The sequence below is a fragment of the Athene cunicularia genome (genome assembly GCF_003259725.1).
Source record: "Athene cunicularia isolate RWA chromosome 6 unlocalized genomic scaffold, athCun1 chr6_part1, whole genome shotgun sequence".
Lineage (NCBI taxonomy): Eukaryota > Metazoa > Chordata > Aves > Strigiformes > Strigidae > Athene > Athene cunicularia.
The window spans coordinates 4,617,028-4,642,613 of record NW_020799105.1 but is presented as its reverse complement, the minus strand read 5'-3'; the positions used below and the strand labels follow the sequence as shown (position 1 = coordinate 4,642,613).

Genomic DNA, 25,586 nt, shown 5'->3' with positions numbered 1-25,586 from the left:
AGAGCATCTAAGGGATAGCACAAATCCAGCCAGACATGGCAAGACCTGCAGTGCAATGCTTACAAGAATGCAAAAAGTACAAAAGTTTAGTTTAGGAAAAAAACAACTTTGAAGAAAGTCTGGCAGGACTTTCCTTCTGTGTTAGGATTAGCTCTTCACTTCCAAATTCTGAGTGCCATTTCAAAAACTATCCAGGCAGGCTAAGGGCAGCACCGGCCTTCAAACATACTAGTGCAAATAGCTTGCTTTAAGCCAAGCCCAAGCATGTTTCCCCATGCTTTAGCTCAGCTGGATGTACACCAGTCCAGTCTGGGGGCCACAGACACACCCATTGCAGGGAACGATGTGTTATGTACGGTGCATGGTTACATCAGGGCTCTTCCCAGCGCAGAGGCATGGTGCGGCCCATCAAATAAGCGAACAGGACACATTCCATTGTGGGCTTTTTTTGCTGTGGACATGGGTATAGAGCTGTCAATCCTTGGGACATTTCCACTGCGATAATCCTCCGGAATACGGGCAATTTATTAACTCTCTGCTGCCCAGAGCAGAGGTTTCAGCCATCATCCTTCTCCACAGCTGGAGGCTCTTGTCAAAGCAGAGGAAGCAAGCAGCTTGCTCTCACCTTACAGGCTGCCACCAGCCCCCGGGGAATGCATTAGGCAGTGTCTAGCAAGGCTGGGCATTTCCCTAGCACCTCTTATCTGAGGATCTGGAAGCACTTAGAGGAATTTTGCTTCATTGCCTCTACCAGCTCAGATTGGCTCATTAACATAATTTCTGAGATGAAGGATGGAGTCCCAGAACAGCCGAGTGGTTTTACCTACATTATAAGCCAAGTCAGTGACAGCACCTTATCTCCCCATCCTCTCCCTGCCTTCTGTTATCAGGAACTTCTCTGTGGAGCCATGCACAAAAAGAGAAGAGAGTGGAAACAGCCTGGACACCCTCCCCAGAAAGCCAGCCTGTGCTGCCAGCTGCGGGGAGGAAGCCTGTGAGCAAGGGCCTGGGCTGCTGCAGTTAGCATGGCAACATGCACTGCCTTCAATGTTCTTACAGCCCGGAACATGTGCGGGGCAGTGCCAGACAGTCCAGGCAACTTGTTCCAACAGCAGTAAGATACTAAGCTCCTCAAGGAGCTTTGGCAATTCCTACTCATGGGAGTTAAAAAACCCCAAACCATGTTCCAGGCTTCAAAGCAGCACATCCTGCTAGGAAACCACAAAGCACCAGAGCTCAGGTGTTAGTGCCCATCTGCACTAAATCGAGAAATAAAGTTTATTATAACCTGTGACTCAGCCCTTGTTGGAGGTTGATGATCCATTTATGAGCATGCGCCTGAAAGCGCTGCTCAGCGAGCCTGGGGCTGTGCACAGCCTGAAGTTTTTGGAGGCAGGCAGCTTGCTCTCCTGTCCTGTAATGGCTCTGTGCTCTGGGTCACTGGCTGGCTGCTGCTGTTTATCTTCCAGTGATTAATGGTCACTCTTGGTTCCTGCTGCAATTCCATTAAGATTAGAGACTTAAAGCTACACTGAGATGTTTAGCAGTGTGTGACCCTGGTCTTTCCACAGTTGTATTTCTGTAGTCTTGAGGAAGTGAAGATTAACTCTTGTCTTGTGTCCCATCCTTTTTGCTTTCTGGCTGCAGGGAAAGAACCCCTTTAGGTTGTCCAGCAAAGAGAGCCTGGCTCTTGGGTCACTGTGTGATTCTTGTGCTGTGCAGACTATGGCACTTGAAATCCCAGCCCACAGGCACCCTGATGGCATCATCCCCTGAACAGCAGCATGTATCTGGAGAACAAAATGCTCTTCCAGGAGGGGACAGATGCAGCTTCAGCCCCTTCCCCTTTGACATGGTGCAGAAGAGGAAGGGGCTGCTTCACATTAGCTCAGCTCCTTCTAGGCACCAAAGCAGATCATCTTCCTAAAAATGTACAGTTAGAGTCCCAAATGTTTATCTCTGCTAAAAGCCAGCCAGCACACAGGGAACATGAGCATGAGAGGAGTGAAGCAATCGGCTAGACTCCATCAGGAATCTAGTTACTCCCAGGAATCTAACTTATGGGATTGATGGAACAGGAAGAGACAGCCCTGACCCTAAGACATCTAGTGTAACATCATACCTTCACCTCAGGGGATGGAAGAAAGAAAAGACACCACCTTCCCAACTGATTGCAGAGCACTTTTCAGCCTGAGGGATAACCCTGAACCCTTTGTGCAGATGAGCAATCCCAAACGGAGGCTGCAGCTACCATGGCCCTGGCCAGAGGCAGCAGGGGAAGCTCACAGGTCCATGGGGCTGTGCCGATCTGCTGGAGGAAGGCTGGCCATCTGGGCTTCCCTCTTGCCCGTGAGTCACCAGTGGTCCATGTGCTGCTGCCTGGGGACACCAAGTATCAGGTTCCTGCTGAAGCACCTCTACATGCCCATGGGAAGGCAAATAACATCAAAACAAGAGACAGCTTTTCCCCTCCAAATCAACCTGCCAAAGCAGGTTCAGCAGGTAGCCTGCTCCCCAATGGTAGTGCAAGGAGTTGAGCAGCAAGCACTTATCAATCTGAAGGCAGCTCTCAGCAGGCAACATCCACATCGCAAAAGCCACCACTATAATTAGCCTTACTTGGTCACAGTCAGCCTTTATGTTTCTTCCCCGCCTCTAAAAAAAAAACAAACCCAAACAAGCAAAGGCATCTTTGCTCCCAGGTGGTGGAGCAGCGTATTACTGAAAACCAGGAGAGAGGTCACAGGGACTGTTGCTTGCTCTTTTTGGGTAAACAAGGTTGCACTTTTCCTCCTGCCCCAATGGCCCTGGCTTGGGCAGCCTGGCATTGATGCAGAAATAGAAAGGGGGTGAATTTGAAAGGAGAAAAAGCCTAGAGTAAGAGTCACTCTCTTCCCCTTGCCCTCTACCCTGCCTGTGGGGCAGGATGGCAGCTCCCCATCCAGCTGAAGGGCCCTGTGCAGGTGGCTGCTGGTGCTGTTGCACAGTAGCCAGGGAGAGGATGCACATGTGTAGTGACTGGAAGAAAAGGTATGCTTGTTAGGGATTTAGGAACCTTTATCTTGAGAGCAATTACATATGTTGATAGAAGGAGTTTTACAAAACTGAAACCTCTGAGAAGCCTGGCTGCATGTTGTTAGTATAGGAGCTGTCCCTAAAGAAACCATTCTTTTATGTTAAAAGAAAGTGAGATGAAGACTCAGATGGAGATCATAAATTTTATTTTGTCTAAAGACATTTTTGAGGTGCCAATTTCAGTAACTCCCTGAGACCAGGCAAACAACTTAGTAGAAATGCCATGAAGGTTTAGCCATTAAGGTTGCTTAATGTCTCTGCCTAGAGTGCAGTCTAGCCCATGTAGAAGAAAGCTCCTTTAATTAAATCTGAAAGGGCTGTATTATCTAGAATAATACCTACAGCCTTTTGTGTCAGTGGTATGGGGTTACCTCTAGGTAAATACATTGGTACAGAGCTCACGTGCTGTCCTCACTGCAGACTTTTCCTGTGGTACTCCATAACCACGCTGAGCAGACCCCTATCTCCCTTTGCTTTTGCTTCTCTGCGACCTGCTGAGAAGGCCTTCCTTGATGCCACCACATAGGGCACATGCAGTAGGTTTGTAATTATATATATATATATATATATACACACACACATACAAAATCTTCTCTCTGAAATCCTCCTAGTTTTAAATTAATTTCAAAAAGCAAACTTGTTCTGAGTCACACTTCCCAGTTTCAACTTGAATACAGGCCACACTTTAAAACCAGTTTGAATCTAGGTGCCCACTGCATCTCTGAAGCAGGCCAAGCAGCTGCTGCTGCTTATTGTTGTGCCCAGCAGCTTGGGTCAACCTCATAACTGCTACACTGGTGCAGTTCAGGATGGGGCATGAATTTTCAATACTGGGACTGGATTCCCCTGAGCCTTGTACCTTGTGTTGTAATTTACACTTATGGAACCCTGGTTTTCCCATCTCTGCTCTAGTTTGCACAGATGAAAGCAACGCCAAGATGTGCAAAAAGAGTCCCAAAGCAAACAGGACCCTGTGCAGGAGGACACTGTCCTTCAGTTACAGCAAGGCAGGAGTCTGAATTCCTCCTTAAATCTGGTCCAGTACAGAGTCAAGCCCTAGAAGAGAGGAAATTGTGCTTGACAGATGCAATCATATGCAAATGGCTATACAAGGGGGGAAATTATCATCTACAAACATTGGGCAGAAATTCCATCTGCCACCGCCTCAAGAAGGGCTCTTAATAAATTCTGAGACAGCAAAGTGACACACATCTTAATCAAGACTTAATCCATGGAATTAATTCACTGCGCGTTTCTGCATAATTCCAAGAGTAATGCTAAAAGCCGTGGCAATATCAGCAGCAGATGGACTCCCCCTACTTCATGCAAAGGTATTAAAGAAAACACAGCCCCTGTCACATCTCTTCGTGTACGTACACATGGCAAAAAGCAATAGGGCTGTGCCCTGCTTCGGCCAGGAGCTTGCACAGCCAGTGGACATCAAAGGTCAGGCTCACTGCAAGGTGGAAATAGAAACCAGCCTCACAGCAAAGATGGAGCCCCTGCTACTTCTCTCCCACAGGAGAAACCCAGAGCATGGCAAAGGTCGGGGAAACCAGCACCAGGTGCCTTCATTAGCCACATCAGAGAGTGCTGATTGAGGCCAGTGTCGAGACAGATTCATCAGTGCCTGGGAAAGGCTGGGGATGGAGGTTGAGTGAAGGGGAGAGTGAGGGAAACTGCTGGTGGTTTTGTGAGTGAGATCTGCTGCAGAAACCAGGCAGATAACCGTTAGAAATGGCTCCCTGCCCTCTCACCATGGCCCAGGAAGCACGCTGCAGGTGTGGGGGTCAGGCTTGCCAAGGGCCCTGGTGGCAGCCCTGCTCAAATCGACAGGAGGTTTTAGACAGCTCTGAAAATACATTCTTAGTCACTGTCATCCACCTCCAAAGGAGGTGCAATAGCTATGCGATTAATCTCTGTTTACATGTCTAAACGCTAGTGCAGTCCAGTTGAAATACTACCTTCAGCAGGCTCCTTCCCTGACACATACGGATTTGAGGGGCTGGGCAATACTTCACCAGTTAGAATACAGTCTTCAGAACTGATCTCCACCTGCAATTTGGAAGCCCCAGATGCCTGATCCAAATGCCCCTAAATCCAGGGGTCCCAGATCCTGGCACAGGGCACCAGCTACTGTTATTTTTTAGAGTGAGAGGCTCCCTAGCTGGGAAGGAGGTAATAAGTTGACCAGAGTTTCAGGAGCTGGTGTGGTCCCCTCAAAACAGTCCAGCCTTCAGAAACCATTACATCTGCATTGGTGGCAATGCATTGTCCTGCATATGGCAGGGTTATGATCTGAAACTGAGGTTAAGGGCTAACACGGGGCCAGCTTACCTTTCCAAGGTGATGTGACTGGGCTTGTAGCACTTACTGCTTCATGCCTGCCTCTTCATGAGTGTCCACTTTGGTCCAGAACAAAGTGGTGCTCTCAGCCAAGCTCTTCTGGGCAATACAGGTGAAGGATGTGGGGGCCCTGAGGAAGAGCATGATGAGAATAACTAAACCTGGGACAGAGAGGTGTGAAAAGAGGTGGTGGAGGAGTCCCAGTGGTGCCTGCAGTTGCAGGGAACAGCATCGCCAACTTCCCAGCTGGTATGTTTTCAGCCAGGGGAGGTGGCTTATGGACACAGTCACTTAACGGGACACGGGGAGCCTTCAGCCAGGATGACCCAAGGCTGGAAGCAAGCTGCTGCTGCAGACAGGATCACTCATTCCCAGGCACCCTAGGGTGTGTAATGCAATCCTGTGTTAATTCAGGCTCCAGAGGTCCTTATGTACCCCAAATGAGTCCACTTGCACTGCCGGGGTCCCTCCTCACAGCATTTGCTGTGCAGGCACACATGCCTTCCCATCAGTGCCACACATAGGAGTACTTTCTTTCGGGATGTGTGCGCGTACACCTATGTTAGTGCTTTCTGGACAGCTTTACTTGGGTTTGACCCATTTGCAGAGGAGCAAGGGAGAAAGAGGAGGGAAGCTGGGCAGGGAGGATGGGAGAGGCGGGATGTCTGGGGAGGGTGCTAACAGCCCTTGGCTGGCCCAGAACCACTTCCTCAGATCTCAGTTACACAGCATGCTCCCAGTGTTGCTATTTCAGTCTGAATGTCACCTATAAATTGGAGGCTCTTTCTCTGAAGGCTGCAAATAGAAGTGTCACTAGATGATCTTTGATTTATAGGGAAGCTCAGCAGAAAGCCTGGCATGTCCATTTTCCAGCCAGGAAATTTGAAGGGGTCCAAGGATCACACAGGGATCCTTTGCTTTTCCTAGACCTTTCCTCAAGGGTTGGCAAGTGCTTCCCAGAGGGGGTGGAGAGAGATCACACACAGAGATTCATCTCCCTAATCACCCTGTTCCTACTGCTTTTTCAGATTCCTCCTCTTCTGCCACCCATCCCTGCCCCATGGATTTCAACCTGCTGGCAGATGCGGAGGCTCGCAGCCCAGCCTTGTCTCTCTCGGACTCCGGAACCCCTCAACACGAGCACAGCTGCAAAGGGCAGGACCACAGTGGTGAGTGCAAGGCTCAAGATGCAAGAGAGGCCCTTACCTGTCCTTGCGGGTGGATCCAGGTGGGCAGTGGCTTGCAGGAGCTGGCTGTGGTGCTCCCAGAGACACGCTGAGCTTCCTCTTATACCACGAAGCTGTGGCGGCATGGCTGTCCTAGCAAGCAGGGGGAAGGCACAGGGGTGTATATCACGATGACAACCATCAGGAGAGTGAGAGCACCATCCTCGCGATGGGGTTGCCTGGCCCCAGTTGCAGGAAGCCACTGTTGACCGGGGGCACAGCCCATGGCAGGTGGGAGTCAGGCAAGCTGTGTCACTGCTCAACCAAGATTTTATCATAGTTACCTAAACCAGGTCACCAGAGCAGGAGAGCTCTCCCCACAACACAGGAAATCTCATCCAATGCACAGAAAGCTACATCTAGTTACAAACTGCCCTTGTTTTTGTGTTTTTTTAACTGTTTAAATTGCTTAGGTTAAATCTTCCCATGCTACAGGTTAACCTCAGACTGAACTTTCCAGGTTCAGGCAATAATGAAGAAGAGAAATACTGTCTTGGCTCTGCTTTCATTGAAAGAGCCTAGTCACTTGTGCTTTGGTGCAAGGCTCTGCCGTGGGCTCCTCCTGTCCCAAGGAGGTGCCTCTGACCATTCCCAAAGGCTGAACAAACACCAAGCCTACTGCATTCTTTGTCAGGCTCCAAAAAAGAAACATCACCATTCACACCTGCTCAGAAAGCAACTACCAGATGCTGTGGCTTCCCTGGATTTTGCATCTGTCCTGTGACTGCTCCATCCTGTGTTACTCTGGATGTGGCACAACAACGCAAAGCTCCTTCTGCCAGTGTGAGGGAAGGCAAGGGCTGGGGACAACCTGCTGCTCCCTGTGTAAAGCCTCCAGGCTCATCCACGTGCAAAAGCTAATAAGCATAATGATGCAGATTAAAATACCCCAGAGTAAGTATCGTGAAGGGAGTTACACTGGGATAACTCTGGTCAGAGAATCCACCCACCAAATTCCCCACTACATGCGTACCTTAGTTAGGCACATCCCCAAACTCAATGGCTCCTCGTCAGCTGCTTTGGATGCATGGCGGTCATCTCCATTCAAGTGGCCTTCCTGATCAAGCCCACCCTGGCACACTGCAGAACTGCCAATTTAGGAGCTGACTTTTTTTTCCATTAGGCGTGAGCAGCTAATTCCAGCTATGACCGCAGTCGTTTCATTGAGTGGGTGAACGTGCACGAGATATATTCCACAACCTATTTTGGGTTGACAATAAATGCTGGGTGCCTGGCTACATCACTCCCCACTGTCTCAAATGATCTAGAAATAAAATGGTTCTGGGAGGTGGGTGTTTGCCAGCAAGCACTACCTGCACGCAGAGGCTGATAGCTTGTACGTTCACATCAGAGAGGCCAATGGCAGCCACACATCACCAGTGTCAGGCAGAGCAGAGCATACCACGAGGTCTGCCCAGGATGGGACAAGGCTACACTTCTGGCACTTCTTGCCTCTCCTCAAGAGAGCAGCCTCCCTGCTCCTCCTTGTCTCTGCTTCCTTCATCCACAGAGTAAGCGATCCTGAGGAAGGAACACAAACCTTGCTTGTCTGGGTGCAGTTCTCAGGGATCCAATGTCCTCCAATGGAGTGACATAGTTGGTGACACCCTCTTTTGTTAGGTTTCATTAGGCAGCACAGGTCAGAGGGAGAGCAAGGATGGGGAAGGTGTGGGGTCCCTTGTTTCCCTGTGTTGCCATGCTTTTGGTCCCCACTGCAATGCCCAAGCTCTGCACCATTTACAGAGGGCACTTTTCCCCTGCCTAGAGAAGAAGGGAAAAAGGAGATGACACTCCCTATAAGCAATGCTCAGAAAGACCCACAGGTAGCACGTATGGAAACAAAGAGGACAATAAGAGGAACATGTAGCTGCAGGCTCAAGGTCAGGATTCCTACATCTTGGACTCCACAAGATTTATGGCAAGTTCTACACCAGAAGGTATGGAGAAGATGAATACCAAAGAAAGATACTTGGTGAGCTCTTCTACCCAGATGCAGCCCATAAGCTAGTGGTACCTTCACTCCATTCTCCTTCCCTCTCAGTCTTGTTTCTTCCTACATCAAGAAGAGCAATCTTGAGCAGGAGCTCCTGCTTAGGGCACAGACTCCTGCTTGGCAGCAGCCCCTTCAGAAATGTGCATTTGTCATTGGCTCCTGTGGGAACATATGCCCTGTATGCATTGGGCTCTTAACCCAGACTTAGCAGATGAACAAACCAACCAAGCATTGTCCCTTCATCTATAATGAGCTATTCCTAATAACTAGCTCAGACAAGGTGGTATCACTCCCCTTTTAGTCTCTTTTAGAGACAGATAATGTGGGAATCTCCCCCTTCCAACACTGTTATAGAGCACTGAGCTAGAGAAATTAGATTTTTCTCCTTGGCCAGAACCCTATTAAGAGCATGCTTCCAAGAGTTCTGTTGAATGTGGGATCCCCATGTGAAGATGCTCCTGGGAACGAGGAGAGTACCACAAGACAGATCCTACTGTTCCACTTTTCAGGTCTTATGGCTTCATCTGTTTCAAGAATGCACTGGGAAATTTCTCATCTGAGTACACCCTGGATGGAAACATGAGCTGGTCCTGGCACTAGGAACAGGAGACAGCACCTTCCTTCTTAGCAGAACCAGATTGCACTCTGCGGTTGTGAGCCATAGCCAGCTTGATCTCCTTGCATCAGCTTTTCTGCTGGTGGATAGCATTAAATGTGCCACAGAAGTGGAGGCAGCTGGTGGGAAGCCCATGGGGAACCCACATTGCTTCAGTCAGTGCAGCACATACCCTTCAAAACAAACCTTTTCTGACTGCACCCAGGCTTTCTTCCATGAAGAGCAAGTGCCTCTCCTGCAAATGATCGCTGTGACTCCATCATTGCTCCCTTTAGAGGAAGACAGGTGTAAGGAGGATTTTCCCAGGAACAGCAGGAAGAGGTTTCTGAATGAGCACGCTGCCATAGGAACAGGGTAGTGGCACCAAGGTTCCTGGGATAGAAGCATCTCCCAAGGCTGAGCTCTGTTAAAGCACCTGCTGTTGGCTACAGCACTGCCCTGCAGCAGAGTTCTTTCTCTGTCAGGGCTTGGATACTTTTCAACCTCTCTCTTAGACTTTCTCTTTTCCATTTAGCTTTTATGGGGCATCTTTTTGCAGAGCACATCCAACTGACTTGAGGAACCCTTTTTTACCCCTCACGTAGCTGTATTCCATGTTACCATTTCCTTGCCTATTAAGGGACTGTACAAGACACCTTCCATGTTCTTCTGGACTTTGAAGCTTTTAAAGTTAGCTTTCACTTAAAAAAAACAAAACCAAGCAAAAAAACCCTTTAATCTGAATCTCAGCAGAATGATGCTCGGATTTTTAAAGGTTCTTCTCCCAGATGCAATGCTTTGGCAACTGTTTGCAATAATTTCTACTTAGTTTAGTTGAGTATTTTCCACTGTAAAAGAACGACTCCTCTTCCTGCTGAAAACCTGATTTTCAGTTGGAACTGCTTCACCTTGCTTCTAGATCAGAGTAAGGAGGAGGTGAACATCAGAAATTATTTTCACTGAATATTATTCTATGGTGACTTGTCTTGATTCCTAGCAGAATTAAACATGAGCTGTAGATTTCCTCCTTGTAGTTGTCCTCCATAGATTACCCAAGTGCTCAAACATGACATTCTATTTTGATGATGGAAGATACTTATATTTGCATTCTGTCCCTGTTTACAGAGTGCTGACAGCCCAAGGAGGTGCTGTGGCACAGGGAAGTACCTGACTGCCCACCTCCTGGGCCAGAGCAGCCCAAAGCTCAGCATTAAGTCATGGGCTTAATACCTAGGAGGAGGCTGAGCTGTACTTTTCAGTTAGATACCAGTGTGAACACTGGAGAGTTTCAAGATGTTCATTTATGGGGCAACAAAATTAAAGATGCTGTCTCTAGGAGGGGGATCTCAGAGTGAGGAGGGTGGCAGTAGTGGAAGGACAGGGAGATGCTGGAATACTTCATGGTAAAGGTCTAAGATAGGCCTTTTCCTACTTCTTAAAACTAAATATATGTGCACCTAAGAAAGAAGGTAGAGGAGTAAGAAGGAAGGATAGAAATTTGTGCTCCTCAGGTTGCTATCATTGCTCCTTAACTTGCTATCATTGACAATTTGCCTTTTCCCTTCACTTGTCCAAAAAGCACTACTGGATTTTTTGCTGTGTTGTAAGTGGCAATCTATGTTCAGTTTTTCTAAAGGGCACCTTAGGCAGAGAGTTTTAAGCAGAGTAGGAAACCACTGACCTGGGTAAGTTCTGCCACCACCAACCATCTTAACTGCAACAAATGAAAACCAGAGTTTGAAATTTTGGAAAATCCAAATCAGTCACTTGGAAGCTGAGATCCATTACAGCAGTTAAACGAAGCCAAACCGTGCTGCATCAAGGGGTCATTAGTTTTGGTGCTTGCAAGGGCAAGGGAGGGAGACGGGACCACTCCTATGGGTGCAGCTGGAGCTGCTGGTGGCCGCTATGCCTCACTGAGCATGTGGAGACCTCACTGAGCACGCACTGGTTGCCCAAAGGACAGGCTCTCCAAATGCATCTGAGCACCCGAGTTAACTCAGGGGATTTCTCCCATCTTTCTGTTTTTCACACAGACACCGAGAAGTCCCAGCAAAACCAGACAGACGACTCCAACCCTGAAGACGGCTCTCTCAAGAAGAAGCAGCGGAGGCAGAGGACACACTTCACCAGCCAGCAGCTCCAGGAGCTGGAAGCCACTTTCCAGAGAAACCGTTACCCAGACATGAGCACCAGGGAGGAAATTGCAGTCTGGACCAACCTGACAGAGGCACGAGTCCGGGTAGGACTGCGGCCCTCCTACCTTTCTGGGCCTAAGCTTGTGGGGAGGAAGCGGGCTGTGATATAAATCACCAAGCTGTCCCCCAACCAAGGAAGAAATTAGGGGCACTAGAAAATTTCCCTGTCTTGAAAACAGCTCACCAGGCTCTACGCCAGAGATTTGGCACATCCAGCCACACACATACCCCATGCTGGTGCTGCCTTCCCCATCCAGTGCCACCTTGCAGTAACACAGGGAGATGCAAAGCCCAGGCTCTGTCCCACAGAGCCCCACCAGCTGGCTGCCCCAATGTGGCAGATCCCTTCCTTGCAGTGCAATTGTCCCCCAGCCTTAGCCTTGCTGAAGGGTACTCTTTGGGGTTCCCAAACAACTGTGCAGTCACAGGCATAGCGTGGCAGGGCTCCAGCTGGAATGAGAGCTCTCTACTACTAGACATATGAGTTAGCAGCACTGTGAATAGCCTTCCAGCAGCTTCCGTGCTCTAGGAAGTTATATTGTTTGAGTGCCTCCAACACTAACAGATTTTCCTGTTAGAAGACAGACTTCTAATGCCCCACCCCAAGCTGGTCCTGAGGTGAAGTCAAAACAAGAGAGGTTTATTTCCTCCACTCAGCGGCTCTCAAACCACATCCCCCAAATACTTTGCTCCCAAGTCACACAACCCCAACCTCTCCACCTGGGCTGTGGTCACTTGGAAATACAGCAAGTATTTTCCTCCCTTTTCCCATATAAAGGGCATCCTTTTGTTGAGTGAGGTGGGTTATTCTGTGCATTGTAAAATGGCAGTAGTTGGGTTTTGATCTAGGTGGTGATTCTCGCTGGGAGATCATCCTGCAGCCCAGACATCTTGCTGCAACCCTTTCCTGATGCTCAGCCCCCCAGCTCCTTGGGAGCATTCCCAGCCCTTCAACAGCTCTCACCTTGCTGGGCAAAGAGACTGGGACAAGGTCCCTTCCAGGGATAGCCTAGAGCAATTCCCATTCCCTCCCTCTCTCTCTCTCAGGTCTGGTTCAAAAACCGCAGAGCTAAGTGGAGGAAGCGGGAGAGGAACCAACAGGCTGAACTGTGCAAGAACAGCTTCGGAGCCCAGTTCAACGGACTGATGCAGCCTTATGACGACATGTATTCCAGCTATTCCTACAACAATTGGGCCACCAAGGGGCTCGCCACCAGCCCGCTCTCAGCCAAGAGCTTCCCGTTCTTCAACTCCATGAATGTCAGTCCCCTCTCCTCCCAGCCCATGTTCTCCCCACCCAGCTCCATTGCCTCGATGACCATGCCTTCATCCATGGTCCCTTCCGCGGTGACCGGAGTACCAGCCTCCAGCCTCAACAACCTGGGAAACATCAACAACCTGAACAGCCCAAGCCTCAACTCCGCTGTCTCATCCAGTGCCTGTCCTTACGCCTCAACAGCCAGCCCCTACATGTACAGGGACACATGCAACTCCAGCCTGGCCAGCCTGCGGCTGAAGGCAAAGCAGCACGCTAACTTCACCTACCCAACGGTGCAGACAGCAGCTTCTAATCTGAGCCCTTGCCAATACGCTGTGGACAGGCCTGTATGAAGGACTGCCCTCCGCCAACCAGGGACTTGACCTTAGCCTGACAGAAGGAGACCTTTAGCCCTACAACAGCGTACGTCCTGCAGAGAATGAGAGCAAACATGAGAGAGCAAGAGAGAGAGAGCACACACAAGTGGCAAGCAGGCAGATGGACCTCTATGAAGATTTGTCTAACTATTGTATGGTGAATTTTGACTGTCTTTCCCCTCCCAAACTCCTTCCCCTCCTGCCCACCAAACCTCCTCCTTTATGGTAAAGAAACCAAAACAGTCTACTGGAAGCCCCCTGGGGAAATAGGAGCCCTGACATGCGGGGTACCTGACCCACAGGCAGCAGAACCAAGTGTGTTTTATTCTGCCCCTTCAAACCCCAAAGGGGTAAACTCCCTAAATCCCCAGGACAGCATGGGCAGCCACCCCCTGCAGGGAACAGCTAAGGACAGGGCAATGCAGGGGCTGCCATTCAGTGCTTGGCTGACGCCTTTTACCTGCACGTATGTGAGATTTCAGTTAAAGATGTCTTGCCCACTTAACCTATCACACAGCCATTAAGGAAAGCCTTGTCTCAGTCGATTGGCATCTCTCTTTATAATGCATATATATATACACATGACCCTTCAGACTTGAAGCCCTTAGGAACTGGGAGTTTTAAGGATATAAAATACGTGTGTGTGTATATATATATATCTTTTATATATACACAAATACATATATAGACACTAAAATATGCTTTTTTGTTTTGTATATGAAATAACCTACAAAGTAGACCTTAAAACCAAAAACCCTGTAAAGCAAGCACATCCACCAAGGCAGCATCCTGCCCATCATGCTTTACTGCTTCAGTCATTTCCAGTCAGACAGAAACACCTTTGCCAGTGTACATCCAAAGCATCTCCGTTTGCAACAATCAGCTTCCCCTTGAACATCTCCTTCCCTTCCCTTCTCCAAATCCCATTTCCAAAAAAGTTAATAAAATAAAAGTTGGCACAATCCCTTTAAGGCTTCTGCCTGTCTGGTTATTGAGAGCACAAACCTGCATGTGAAGATTCAGAAATCAAGTGCCAGCAGCCCAGTTGAGAGTGAGCATACTTAGGAGCACCAGCATGAGGCAGCCTGAGTGAGAACAGGGCCTGATGCTTGGAGGAGCCATCTCTGTTCCTCCCTTAAATATCAAACACTCGGCTCTTCAGTACAGCGGGCCTGCAGACACAGTATGAAAGGTAAAACAAGCCCCTCCCTGCATGCACTCACTGGGGCAGGAAGGTCGACCCTCTGTCGGCTCAGGCTTCCCTGTTGTGCTAGATGGGGCCAGTACCTTTGCACTCCTGGCAGTGCAGGGCAGGGGAGCCCTTCCAGGCACTCCTGCTCCAAACAGCAGTTCCCAGGGGAGAGGCTGGCTGCAGCAACCTGCCCTGCTAGCCTGCTCCTGTGCAGTTTCTGTTGGCAAAGCTGTAAAAGAGGTGGCTGTCCTGAGATGTATGTGCATCAGGGGGACCTGCTGCTTTAGCCAGTGTAGAGGGATGCAGAGGGCTCATCCAAGGGCCCAGGGAAAGCTCCATGTGCAGAAGGAGAGCAAGACATCCCTCCCCTGTACAGCCTCCTTTCCCTTCATCAGGCACATTCTCCAAGGGAAAAGCACAACTGCGATATTTTACTTTTAGCAAAGAACAAAACCCTTGCCACCACAACTACCTTGCTTAGATAAATGGGACAGAAAAAGCTGGCATAAACCAGGTTTCTGTTATGTTGTTAGTATGCAGAGAGGAAGCAAGTTCTTTGCTAAGAAGGGATTCTCAATAGGACATAGTAAGACGTCCCTCACAAGCAAAACATATGAACTACTCAGTCTTTGCCAAAGCCTATTTCACAGGGAGCAGCTGCTGCTTAAGCTATTGGTGAGCAAATGCTGAAAGCAGTCACAGATGTCAGCCCAACTTCACTGTAACAAAATTATTCTTTGCTCTGAGCTTATCCAAAATGGGGGAACCAAGTCACCCTGCACTGAAACAGCTACCACTGGAAGCACAACCCTATCTGCAACATGCATTCAAAGATCAAGCGTAAACATCTCAAACATAGATGTAGCGCATTCAACACATGACCACTCATTGTAACCCAGATCCTACCTTGCTGCTGGGCACCAGTGCTTCTGAGGCAGCTTCAGTGATTAGTCTCCATTCAGTGCTGAGGCCTCAATCCAGCAGCCTTCCTACCAAACACATGCCTGGTCTTGGTTCTGCTGTGCTTAAGACTCCTACTATGACTCTTCCCCCTAAAGGAAGAAAGAAGAGCCTGGGCTTCTCGCTAATATCCTCTCCTCCACTGAGCCTGACTCACAGTTGAGTCCAACTCCTCTCCCTGATAACCCAAGCCAGGTAGTGCCACAATTCTCTCCTATTCCTTGATGAAGGAGCTGAGCTCTTTACACACCTGGTCCTTCCCTTACACCCTTTCAACATACCCTGCTCCTCCACCCTGTGCTGATCTCAAGGCAAAGCCAAATAACCATCTCTCATGAAGACACAGCTTTGCCTGAAGAAGAAATTGAAGGGAGACCCGTCTTCCCTTTCACTTGGGTGATGTGACTCTGGAAGGAAAGAAAATTCTCCCTTCTCCTCAGCTGAAGCCAAGAATAACATGAGCTTCTACCTCCCTTTTAACCTGCTCTAGCAGCTGTGCTTTTTCTTGAGCAGCTTCTGAGCAGCTTTGGTTGTTCTCCATGTCACTATGATGGTTGTGAAGATCCTTGTCCCACAGAGAAGATGAGGTTTGGTTAAGGTGGGGTTGTACAAGGCTGGCTGCTGCTGACTGTTGCAGGATTTAGCTGATGAAAAATATGGTCAAATATACAGAGCAGAAGGCCAGCTCCAGAACATAGTTCTCATGATCCATTGTTGGAGCCAGGGCAGAAAAGTGAAGACCTAGTTTAAGTACTGTTTTTTCAGCCTGAGGTTTCCCATGCAGTCATTTGAATTAATGTTATGCCAGACCAGTTTGATTCCTCAGCAGGACAGACTCTGTCAGTGCCCACATCAGGCAACTGGTGCATGCAAGTGTGTGGCCAGTGTCTCTGAAGGCTGGTTAATTGATTCAAGTTTCTCCTTCCCAATCCTGTACAGAGAAGATGGTAGGGTCTGTTTCTGCAGTCAGAGGTATGCACCATGAAAGATCCAGACCAGATGGCAAACAACACACCAGCTCTGAGCTCAGAGTGCTTTGTACAATGACACCAAATAACTGACCCAATCTCAGGAAAATCTTAAAATCTGCAGGCACCAGAGATGGCCAACAGTAACACAATGAAGTGAGAAAGTTGGCAACAGAGAGCTCTGGGAGAGGTCCCCTGCTTTCCAAATGCCACCTGCCTTCCTGAGGCAGCTGAGTCAGTAGAGCCTCCCACATTCGACTCCCTCCCCATGGGGCTAGGACACAGCCATCATGCCTTCTGGTCTGGCACAAATACAGCAGGTGTCTTACAGACCTTCTCCAGGACCTCCCTAGCTGTATCTCCCTGCTACTGCAACCCAAGCAGGTGTTTTTTAGCAAGGTCCTTTTTATTCAAAACACCTATTAGGCAAGTAACTTTGTCACTGGATACTTCCCAATCTGCAGATTTAGCAAGTGCACATTCTCCTCCATCATTGAGGTCATTAATGGAAATGCTGAACAAAACCAGACCTGGAACAGATGTCCCTGAACTTCACTCAACAGACCCCCTCCTTTTCAACAGTGAACTGTAGATAACTCTGGGTATAATCATCCAATGGGTTTTGTACTTATGCAACATCTTGTCTACATCAGCCTTAAGAGCCACTTAAATGGCAGCCAGAGCTCTTCTTCACTATGCCCTTACCTTGTCAGAGAGGAAAATCAGATTATTTTGACCAGATTCTGCTCTTGACAGGTCTGTATGGCTCCTGCTCTTTTCCACTGATTACAAGTAGTGAGATTATTTGTTTCAGCATTATTTGAGCGGTGAGTGGGTGAGGGGATTTAACTGTCAGCAGTTCCTGGGGTTTGACCCCAGTCACCATTTTGAAGGGAGGGTTACAAAGCTTGCATTTTACAGTCTTTCCATGCCTCACTGTCCCCCAGTAGTTCTCATAGATAACAGCAAATATATCTGGGACTATTTTGCATGAAGTTCACCATGCCCAGATGGTCTGAAAAATACCCATTTATCTAAATACTCTCTTCCTTGTGATTTCCTTATTCAAGGCCAGAGTTTTAGCCCCCACCACTGGCATGGCTTGTGATATCCATTTCCCCATAGCTGTCTTTACCTGAAGGCTAATGCAAAGTGCACCAAACAATTGGGTCTCCTCAGTGGCTGCCGTCAGTATTTCCTCTGACTGCTGGAAAGTAGCACAGCACTGTCCTTGGTTAGTCTCTTACTGTTAATACAATGGAGACTTGTTTTCTGACATCTCTCACTTGGTGCATGCTAGCTTTTACCATGGTCTCTCAATAGAGCTCCAAACTGCTGACTGGATATGAACATCCAGGCTTCTACTGGAGATACTAAAAACTGGGCTCAGGTAGACAGATAGTTGTAAGAGGCGAGTCTAAGTTCTATTTTAACTACCTTTGAGGGCACAGGATGGGCAGTGGCAGGGGTACACTTCTTACTGGGCAGCACAGTGATGGGGGATGCTGCACTCCTGCCTATGCCCAGAGGACAGGAAAAGCCTCCGGGCAAATCCTTTGCCTCTCCCTGTCCCTGCCAGCTCTCCAGCCCTGCTTCACCGTCTCTGCAACCTGCGACTCAGTCTCCTTCCGCCCTTGAAGTCCTCCTCTCTGCAACATGTCCCCTGGCTCACCTGTGCCAGAGCTGCAGGGCTGCTTCCCTGCACCCCACATCCTACCCACATCCCTCTGGCCATGCCTAAGCCAAGCTGCTCCAGCTGCACAGGGGTCCCCCGAGGCTCCTTCAGCTGGGATCATGGCTCCCCCTGAGCAATGACTCCCCCACGAGAGAGGCAACTAATTGCTGTCTGTGCCCCCAAAGTAAAAAAGAACCAAAATAGACAAAACCTCAAGATACGTCCCCTGCTGGCTATTTCAGCTCACACATAAGAAGGATTTTTCTTCACAGAGTACCAGGAGGAGTAATTTTCACAAAGCTTCAGGGAAATAGCACTAGCCTGAGGAAGAAGGACACTGTTATTAGTTCCCAGAGCCCCAGCAAGTACCACCACTTTCCTCACACGCTCAGCTCAGCACTCCGGACAACTTGCCAAAAAGCAGCAGCAGCAGCAATATAAAACACAGGAGAAATCAAAGTCTTGCCCTGCCTAGGTCTGGGCAATTTATTGTTATTTCTTGTTTATCCAGAGAGAACAGCAGGGTGAAGGGGCTGATGCTGGGCCCACAGCATGCATTCCCTGGGGTGGGTGTAGGGCAGGCAGGGTAAGGTGACCCCTTCTGGCAGCGTTGGAAAGGGAGTACCCTCATACTATGCGGAGGGATGTGGCCGTTTAAAAAGCTGCAATGCCTCTTCTAGGGGGAGAGAGGATCCTTGCAAGACACTGTCAGCAAACCCTCCTTCTGATGGGGTGATTCCTCCCCCTGAAAAATACTTCCGACCCCAGAAGCCTGCATGGATGGACTGGCAGCAAAGAGCTCTTCCAGAGGTGAAGCCTTCTGGAGTTACAGAGCCCTACCTCCAGTGCCCTACCCTGCACCGCTGAGCAAGGCAGTGCTGGCAGAGCAAGGGCAGTTGACCTCATCCCCTCTGAAGCACTGAGAGCATGTCAGGCAGTTAGGCACAAAAGAGCAACTGGGGAAACACACTTCTCCAATGCTCTTGCGCTTGTGGGAATGCCTGACGCAGTTGAGAGAGCACTCTGTGGGGGCAGCCATGGGCATATGTGAGGGGGGAGCTAGTGGCTGTCTCACTGGGACCATGGCTGTCACAGAAAGTGCCCCAAACAGTGCCATGCAGTGGAGAGGTTACCTCATTTGTCCCATGTGTTCACCATTCACTCCTCTCTAAAGAGAGCTCCCAAACATGGAGGCCAGTTTATTCCTCTTCCCAAACACCATCACCTCAGCTGCCTGCTTCTGCATTTCCCAAAGCTGGGGAAGGTGCTGCTCATTTCTTACCCACCATGCTGTGAAGTTCAGAGCAGAGGCCCTGCTCAGCAGGGGAGGCTGGGCAGGGCCCAGGCTGCTGCCACCTCCTGCAGTGGGAAGTACAGCCCACAGTCTTGCAGTAGCTTTCCAGACCACTGCCTTGATGGGCCAAATTCCATTCACCGGGTAGGAGCCAGCATCCACCCAAAGGCTCTGACACTGGGGTGCTCCTGGCCAGGCTCAGGCTCTGAGGCTAGTCTTGGCTTTATGAAGCACAGTGCCTTCAAGAAGCCACAAACTCAGTTCAGATGATGAAACATCAACTCTCTCACATTCCTAGTTCCCTGGTGATGAGCAAAGGGGCTCGGGCAGCAGGACCAGCTGCTGCTGACTGTAGAAGGAGGAATCACAGAGGGACAGAGCCTGTCGGACACCTTGCTGTTGCTAACCCTCAGAAAGACACAGGATCAAGATGGCGAAAGCAATGCTTCTCTCACAGTTCAGAACGAAGGTCAGGTATGAAAAAGGCATTCAATAAATCAATCCATATATGACAGCATTTATTATTAATTTTTACACATGACACAGTGGCAGATGCACCCTGAGAGGAGCTGGCTATGGGACCCTTCTGCCTCTAGCTCATGGCTGGCCCTGGACTGAGAACATAGGCAATGCATCACATGTGCTACAGGGCAGAGGCAGTAGCTAGTCAGGTTAAATAGATTGCTTCATATCATACAAGGGGCACACTCAGGATAACAGCCATTAAAGTTCATAGGATTCAGTTCCTTGCACCGCAGAGGAGAAGGGATTGCCCAGGCAAAGACCCTCATGTCTCATTGGATAACCCCATCACCCAGAAGCTCCTTTCAGCTGGATCACCAGTATGGGGGGGTAACATTTAAACCTGTGTCTGCCAGTTCAGCATTTACAGCAGATCAGGTAAGGCATTAGTCAGGTCGTTGCTTGGGCTCAGTTCACAGTCCTGGTGTTGTTTTTCCAGCTGTTTTTGTGCTCTTATGAGCAGCAGCTGTGATTTGGCTGCAGGAGGCACCAACACTCATCTCCTTTTCCAGGCCCCTCCTGGGGAGCTCCAGGAAAGGCACTTGGGAAAGACCCTACTGAGCCACTCCTGGAGCTATGGGGTCACAACCACACACCCCACCCCCTCCACTCCTCCCCACAAGGGGTCCTGTCAGCCTTCTGCTACCAGCTCAGCCCAGGCAGATGCCAGTGGGAACAGCATTTACCCAGCCCCAGGGGAAGGGACTGAAGGAGGGGCAGGGACTGAAGGTCAGCATCATCGTTACACTGGTAAAACACAAACTGTTGTAAACTAGGGAAGAGAAGCATCCCAACAGGGTTTCGCTTTCTAGCCAATAAACTTGAGACTCACATGCTCTGCTTCCCTGTTTGAGGATGCTGGTTACTTTCGGGGTTGGAAGATGACACAAGGGGAAGGTGTCACCCCTCTGGCCTGGGTGGAAAAAAGAGATGAAGCCAACTCAGGTTCTGCCTGCCCTGGGCATGTTGACCTGTGAGCACTGCACAGCACTATATGTCTGTGCAGCATTTGGCCACAAAATGCTCATTAAGCAGCCCCTGCCCACATAGATCGGTACAAAGGGGTCAGTGCTACTCCAAGATAAGAGAAGAAGCTGAAACACCTAATGGAAGGACTTGTTCAAGGCCATGGTACAAACATGTGACAAGGTTGGTCCTGGGGCATGTGAGTGCCTTGGCCCACATCCTGCCCTCCTAGTACCAGTGTACAGAGGCAGAGCAAGATCTTCATCATGGCCCACGACAGAACTGAAAGGGGCACCAGACGAGGTAGGGAATGGTTCCTCCTCTCCCTGTGTTAGCTGGGGGAGCCTAAAACCAGACAGCATTGTACTGGCCAGAAGAAGCTGTTGTTTGGAAGGGGAAGAGCAGGTCTGAAGGAGTCTTAAAAGTTTGATTCCAGGATGAAAAAGACATTCCTGTTTCCCCTCTCTACACAGCCTTAGAAAACATCAGGGATTTTCCAGTTCAGTGCTGTTCCCATTGGCAACCTAGGAGGGCTGCCCCACACACAGAGTAGTAGCAGGTTTGTACTCTGCTCTCCTGCTCTCCCCCAGAATTTGGAACCATGGAGGGGGCACTGCTGTTTTGGAAGGAGTTTCCCTACTTTTCCCCAAGGAGAGACTTGGTGCATGCAGGATCCAAGCAGTCCCTGGGAAGGAGATGAGGCACAAGGCAAACCCAAAGTGATGAAGAGAAGAGGAAAAAGCAGAACCACAGCTTCAAGGTCTCCAGCCCCTGGCATCTCCCCTCTCCTGCTACCAGCTTGCGACAACCCACACCTCACTCTGGCACGCCGCTCACTACAAGGCAGACACACCAAAGGCCAATGTGCAAGTTAATATGAAGGCTGTTAACCAGAGTGACCTCCTCCTAACCCCCACCACACCCATCCCACCAGGCACCAAAGCTCCAGAGAGGAGTGAAAAGTTTCCCCTTTCCCTCTATCCACCTCCATCCCAGTCTCTTCTTCCCTCCCTGGTTTTATTCCCCCTTTGATTTCTGAGACCTCCTCAGATAAGTCTGGAAGAAGTAGTTGCCGAAGAGCACCAGGTAACTGACATACAACACAGAAGAAATGAAAATAACTGTCCATCTGATGGGGCAGACATTATCATCCATCCAGATGATGATCAAGACATTCATTATTATATATCCCACTATCTGCACCATCTGTATAGTGGTGATTGTCATGGCAATGAAGCGGGATACCTGGAAGCCTGCGGCTCGCAGAGCATAGTAGGAATACATGATAGCATGGACACTGTAGTTCACAGCTGCAGACCAGCCACCACCACCCACCAGATCATCACAGGCATACCAGCTGACTATCAGTGTGGTAGTGTGATGGTACCAGTGGAGGAAGATGAGCTTCTTTTTCTGGAGAACAATGAACACGGTGTCACCTTGGGTTGGAGGAGAGGTGCATCATTAGTCAGGTAAAAGCACAGCAGTTGCACAAGTTTTCATGTGAGGCAGAATGAGTGACCTGCAATGCTGAAGCCATTATATGGCTTAATCCCACCAAAACCTAGATTCCTGTTGGAATCGTCTGTGTTGATAAGGCCCATGTAGACACCTACCTCCTGGCACATTTGTGGTATAAGAGTCCCCTGCCCCAGGCTTGCTTACCTAGCTCTACCTACACAGCACTTCAGACCTGCTCTTCTGTACTTTTTTTGGATGGAGACTGGGTGGAAAGCCCAGCCTTCCCCTGCCTACCCACTGCCCCCTTGCCTCAGTCATCGCAGTGCAGAATTGTCTAGTCCAGGCGCTGGCTTGGGGATTAATCAGACCAATAACATCAGCCTGCAACCCTGTGGAGAGCAAGCATGTCACCTGTGTTGAGCAATAGGGAGTGAGAAAATGAGTGACATGTGCAAGGCTAGACAGCCCTGATCTCTGAATAACATTTGGACAGAGACCTGTAAAAGAACCCGCTTGTAAAAGCAAAGGAGTTATGAAGTCATGGGATAAGTAGAAGTTTCAGACTCACCCAGTTCCAGGAGTTTGCTCAGCACAAATAAATAGCCCCAAAACTGAAAGATGGGCTGGACGAGGAAGGATTGACTACACACTGATTGCTTAAATCCCTTAGTAGAGATGATGAAGGCCATTACTTTCCAGACCCTAATTGCTCCAGCGGCACTGCAATAAAAGCAGAGGAGAGCTGAACACTGTGCCCAGGGCCCCATCAGAGCCTCTGCACCCAAGAATATTCAGCTAACTCTATCTCAATGCCCAGGGTAGTCTTGGGGACTTCTAAACAAACTGGTTTCATCTCAGACTTCTACGCAGGTCTGCCCCTCCATTTGCTGTGCACAGGCTTGCCCAAGACCTCTTGATCAGGATTTCAAACACACATATTTCTGCAAGACAGAGCAGAGAAAGGCTGCTGCTCACACCAGAACAGCAAGGCACAAGGAGTAAATCGGTTGTGAGACACCAACGTGGCCTTTTGGCTTGCCTGGTGCCATGGAGCAGCTCCTGGAGGATGGCAGCAGCCAAGGTCTGAGCAACAAAGAATGCTCCCTCATTACACCCCCAGCTTCCACCGCTTGAAGAGGCACTCAAGAGTAAGAGCTGCCATGTCTAGTCAGAAAACAGGGACAATTGTCCTGGACAATTGTCCATCTCCTGACAAGGGCCAACAGTGCATACCCAGGGAGCATTTACAACCTCATGTAGCAGGCAGTTTCTACAGCTTATCTGAAGAAATATCCCTTCTTCTTTGTTATCAACCTATACATTTCATTTGCATGAGCTCATCCTGAATAGACCGTGAACAGCCATCCCCTGATGCCCCCTTTCCCAAAACTTGTGATTTTACAGACCACTACCATGCCCTCCCCTCACAGAGGGCAATCAGCATCCCTTAGACTTGACCAAAGCCAACTTGTGCAGATAAGCAGAGACACTCCTCTGGAGTTAGAGGCAGTAGTCTAGTTTTGCTCTCTCGCACCAAACACTGAAGAGGTGTGGAGATGAAGGAAATGTTAGAAAATTGACATCTGCTTATTTAATTACCGAGCATGGGCTGAATCATTCTCACGGTTCCTGCAGAAAACCTGTACTATAAGACTGGACAATTTGAAAACAGGTATTTTAGATTGATCTTCACATGGCTGGAAAAAAAAATCAAGAGTAGTACCAGGCTGTTCTTAAAATGTATCTCTAAAAAGCGGGCAGCAAAATAACCCTGTCTTTGGACCATCATTCTCCTGTCATTGTAACTCCTCATACTTTTTTTTTTTTTTTCCCCTGTATCAAAGCATACTAGAAAGACAACCCAAGGATTGGTGATTATCAGCAACTCTGATATTATACATTCAACTGGTTTATGTTACTGGCCAGAGTGCACCTCCCAGCCTCTTTCATACTCTTCTTTAGATTTACAGTAAGAAAGGTGCTTCTGTGAGCAAACAAGAATTTCTACTCCCTCCTACACAACAGGATTAGAAAAAGGTGGGGGAAAAAAATCACCTCCATTTTAAAGAATGAATCAAACTTATAATTGTCAGGCACCCTCTGAATGTGGATCTCTGCTCTTGCAGACTCCACGTTTAAATCTACTCACTAATGATTTTTAAGCACGGTACCCAGGGGTCCTTCTGTAACATATTTGACTTGCTGAAGTATTTCTGGTGAGGAATCAATGACCTGTATGAGTAGCTCACTTCCCCTTATGGGACAGAGCCTCCAAGGGGAAAAAAAACATTTCTCTGATGGTGTAGTAAATACCCAGGGCTGCCCATCAGTCCAGTCCTGAGGGAAGGTCTACAGCTGTCTCCAGCTTTAGCAAAGGCTTTTACCTGAACAAGGCCAGACTGAGGGACCACAAGGTCAGTCCTGGGCGCAGGTTGTAGGCTCTCCGTTCCTTCATGAGATGCTGTATTCCAAAGATCAGGACCAGATAAGCCGCAGCAAAATATAAAGACATGTGCCTGCAAACAGAGGAGAGGGAGCAGTCACGAAAAGACCCACACTGATCTATTTCTAGCTGCACTTCTGTAGCCCCAAGAGAGTGTTCTCACCAAGAAACAAAAGATCTCCCACTCTAGTGTTAAGGTTGGGCTTGGTCTCAAGAAGCCTGCCCTGACAGTGAGCAGAGCTGGCGACAAAAATCCTTGGGGACTGCAGAAAATAAAGTGAGCTGTTACATCGTGGAGATTTCCACAGAACCTCGACAGGGTAAGGCAGTATCTGGTAAGTCCGTGAGCAGGATCCCAAGCAAACACATCAATGCGTTTTATCCACTTACACATGAGACCCTATAGGCAGAGGATGCTCTTTGCCTGAAGAGGCCGGTTGCACCAGAAAGCTAGAGGCTCAAGGGCCATGTGTTATGTCCCACCCCTTTCCAAGGCTTTAGGGTAGTGCCGCGGGGCTGAGCGCCCTGTTTGCCGGTGCAAGGACTGCTGTGGCCATCCGTGGCTGCTCCTTGCCCTCTTTCCACATCACAACCTCCCCATGTGCTGCAGCACGATCTCGACCACCGTTTGCTCTGCCCCATGCGCTTCCCTGACAGCCACAGTGTGCAACCAGAACCCCCTAACTTCCTCATCCTCGGGGCTGAGGACCCCACGCCCACTCTGCTAGCAACAGCAGGACCCGACAGGGCTACCCGGCGTCCGGGATGTACCACAGCCGCAACCTCCTCTCCTCTCACCAATTGTTCCGCATCCATTCTCTAGCTTTCTGATTGTTGAAGTTCTTCTCGAAGTCATGCGGCTGCAGCTCCGACGGGTCAAAGTCCAGCTCCATGTCGAGCACCCTTGGGAGAGAGCCGAAACGAGCCGCTCCCCGAGCCCGCACCGGCAGATAGAGTCCCCGGGGATGCGCTCCGCCCCGGCATCGCACCGGGGGAGGCGGGACTGGGAGCCGCCCGGCCCGACGGAGCGGCCGGGG

The 25,586-nt window shown here is 49.4% G+C and overlaps 2 protein-coding genes across 2 annotated transcripts in view; one reads left to right on the top strand and one right to left on the bottom strand.

Moving 5' to 3' along the window:
* Positions 1–6,455: 6,455 nt before the first annotated feature.
* PITX3 (paired like homeodomain 3) lies at positions 6,456–14,020 on the top strand. Its single transcript, XM_026851289.1, has 3 exons — positions 6,456–6,590; positions 11,272–11,477; positions 12,481–14,020. Exons 1-3 carry the CDS (start codon positions 6,482–6,484, stop codon positions 13,042–13,044), a joined length of 879 nt encoding a protein of 292 aa, XP_026707090.1. The 5' UTR covers positions 6,456–6,481; the 3' UTR covers positions 13,045–14,020.
* A 7,642-nt stretch (positions 14,021–21,662) lies between these two features.
* Positions 21,663–25,586, bottom strand: part of LOC113481649 (elongation of very long chain fatty acids protein 6-like) — a 4,607-nt gene continuing 683 nt past the window's right edge. The window contains exons 2-5 of the mRNA XM_026851472.1: positions 25,348–25,452; positions 24,491–24,622; positions 22,675–22,826; positions 21,663–22,084 (exon numbers count right to left, since the gene is read on the bottom strand). Coding sequence (XP_026707273.1) covers positions 21,663–22,084; positions 22,675–22,826; positions 24,491–24,622; positions 25,348–25,452 — 811 coding nt within the window. The remainder of the gene's footprint in view (positions 22,085–22,674; positions 22,827–24,490; positions 24,623–25,347; positions 25,453–25,586) is intronic.

Excerpts from the sequence above, each read along its gene's own strand:
- PITX3 (XM_026851289.1), top strand. The coding sequence starts at position 6,482 with ATGGATTTCAACCTGCTGGCAGATGCGGAGGCTCGCAGCCCAGCCTTG. Across the intron at positions 6,591-11,271 it reads CAAAGGGCAGGACCACAGTG|ACACCGAGAAGTCCCAGCAA; the intron begins GTGAGTGCAAGG and ends TTTTTCACACAG. Across the intron at positions 11,478-12,480 it reads TGACAGAGGCACGAGTCCGG|GTCTGGTTCAAAAACCGCAG; the intron begins GTAGGACTGCGG and ends TCTCTCTCTCAG.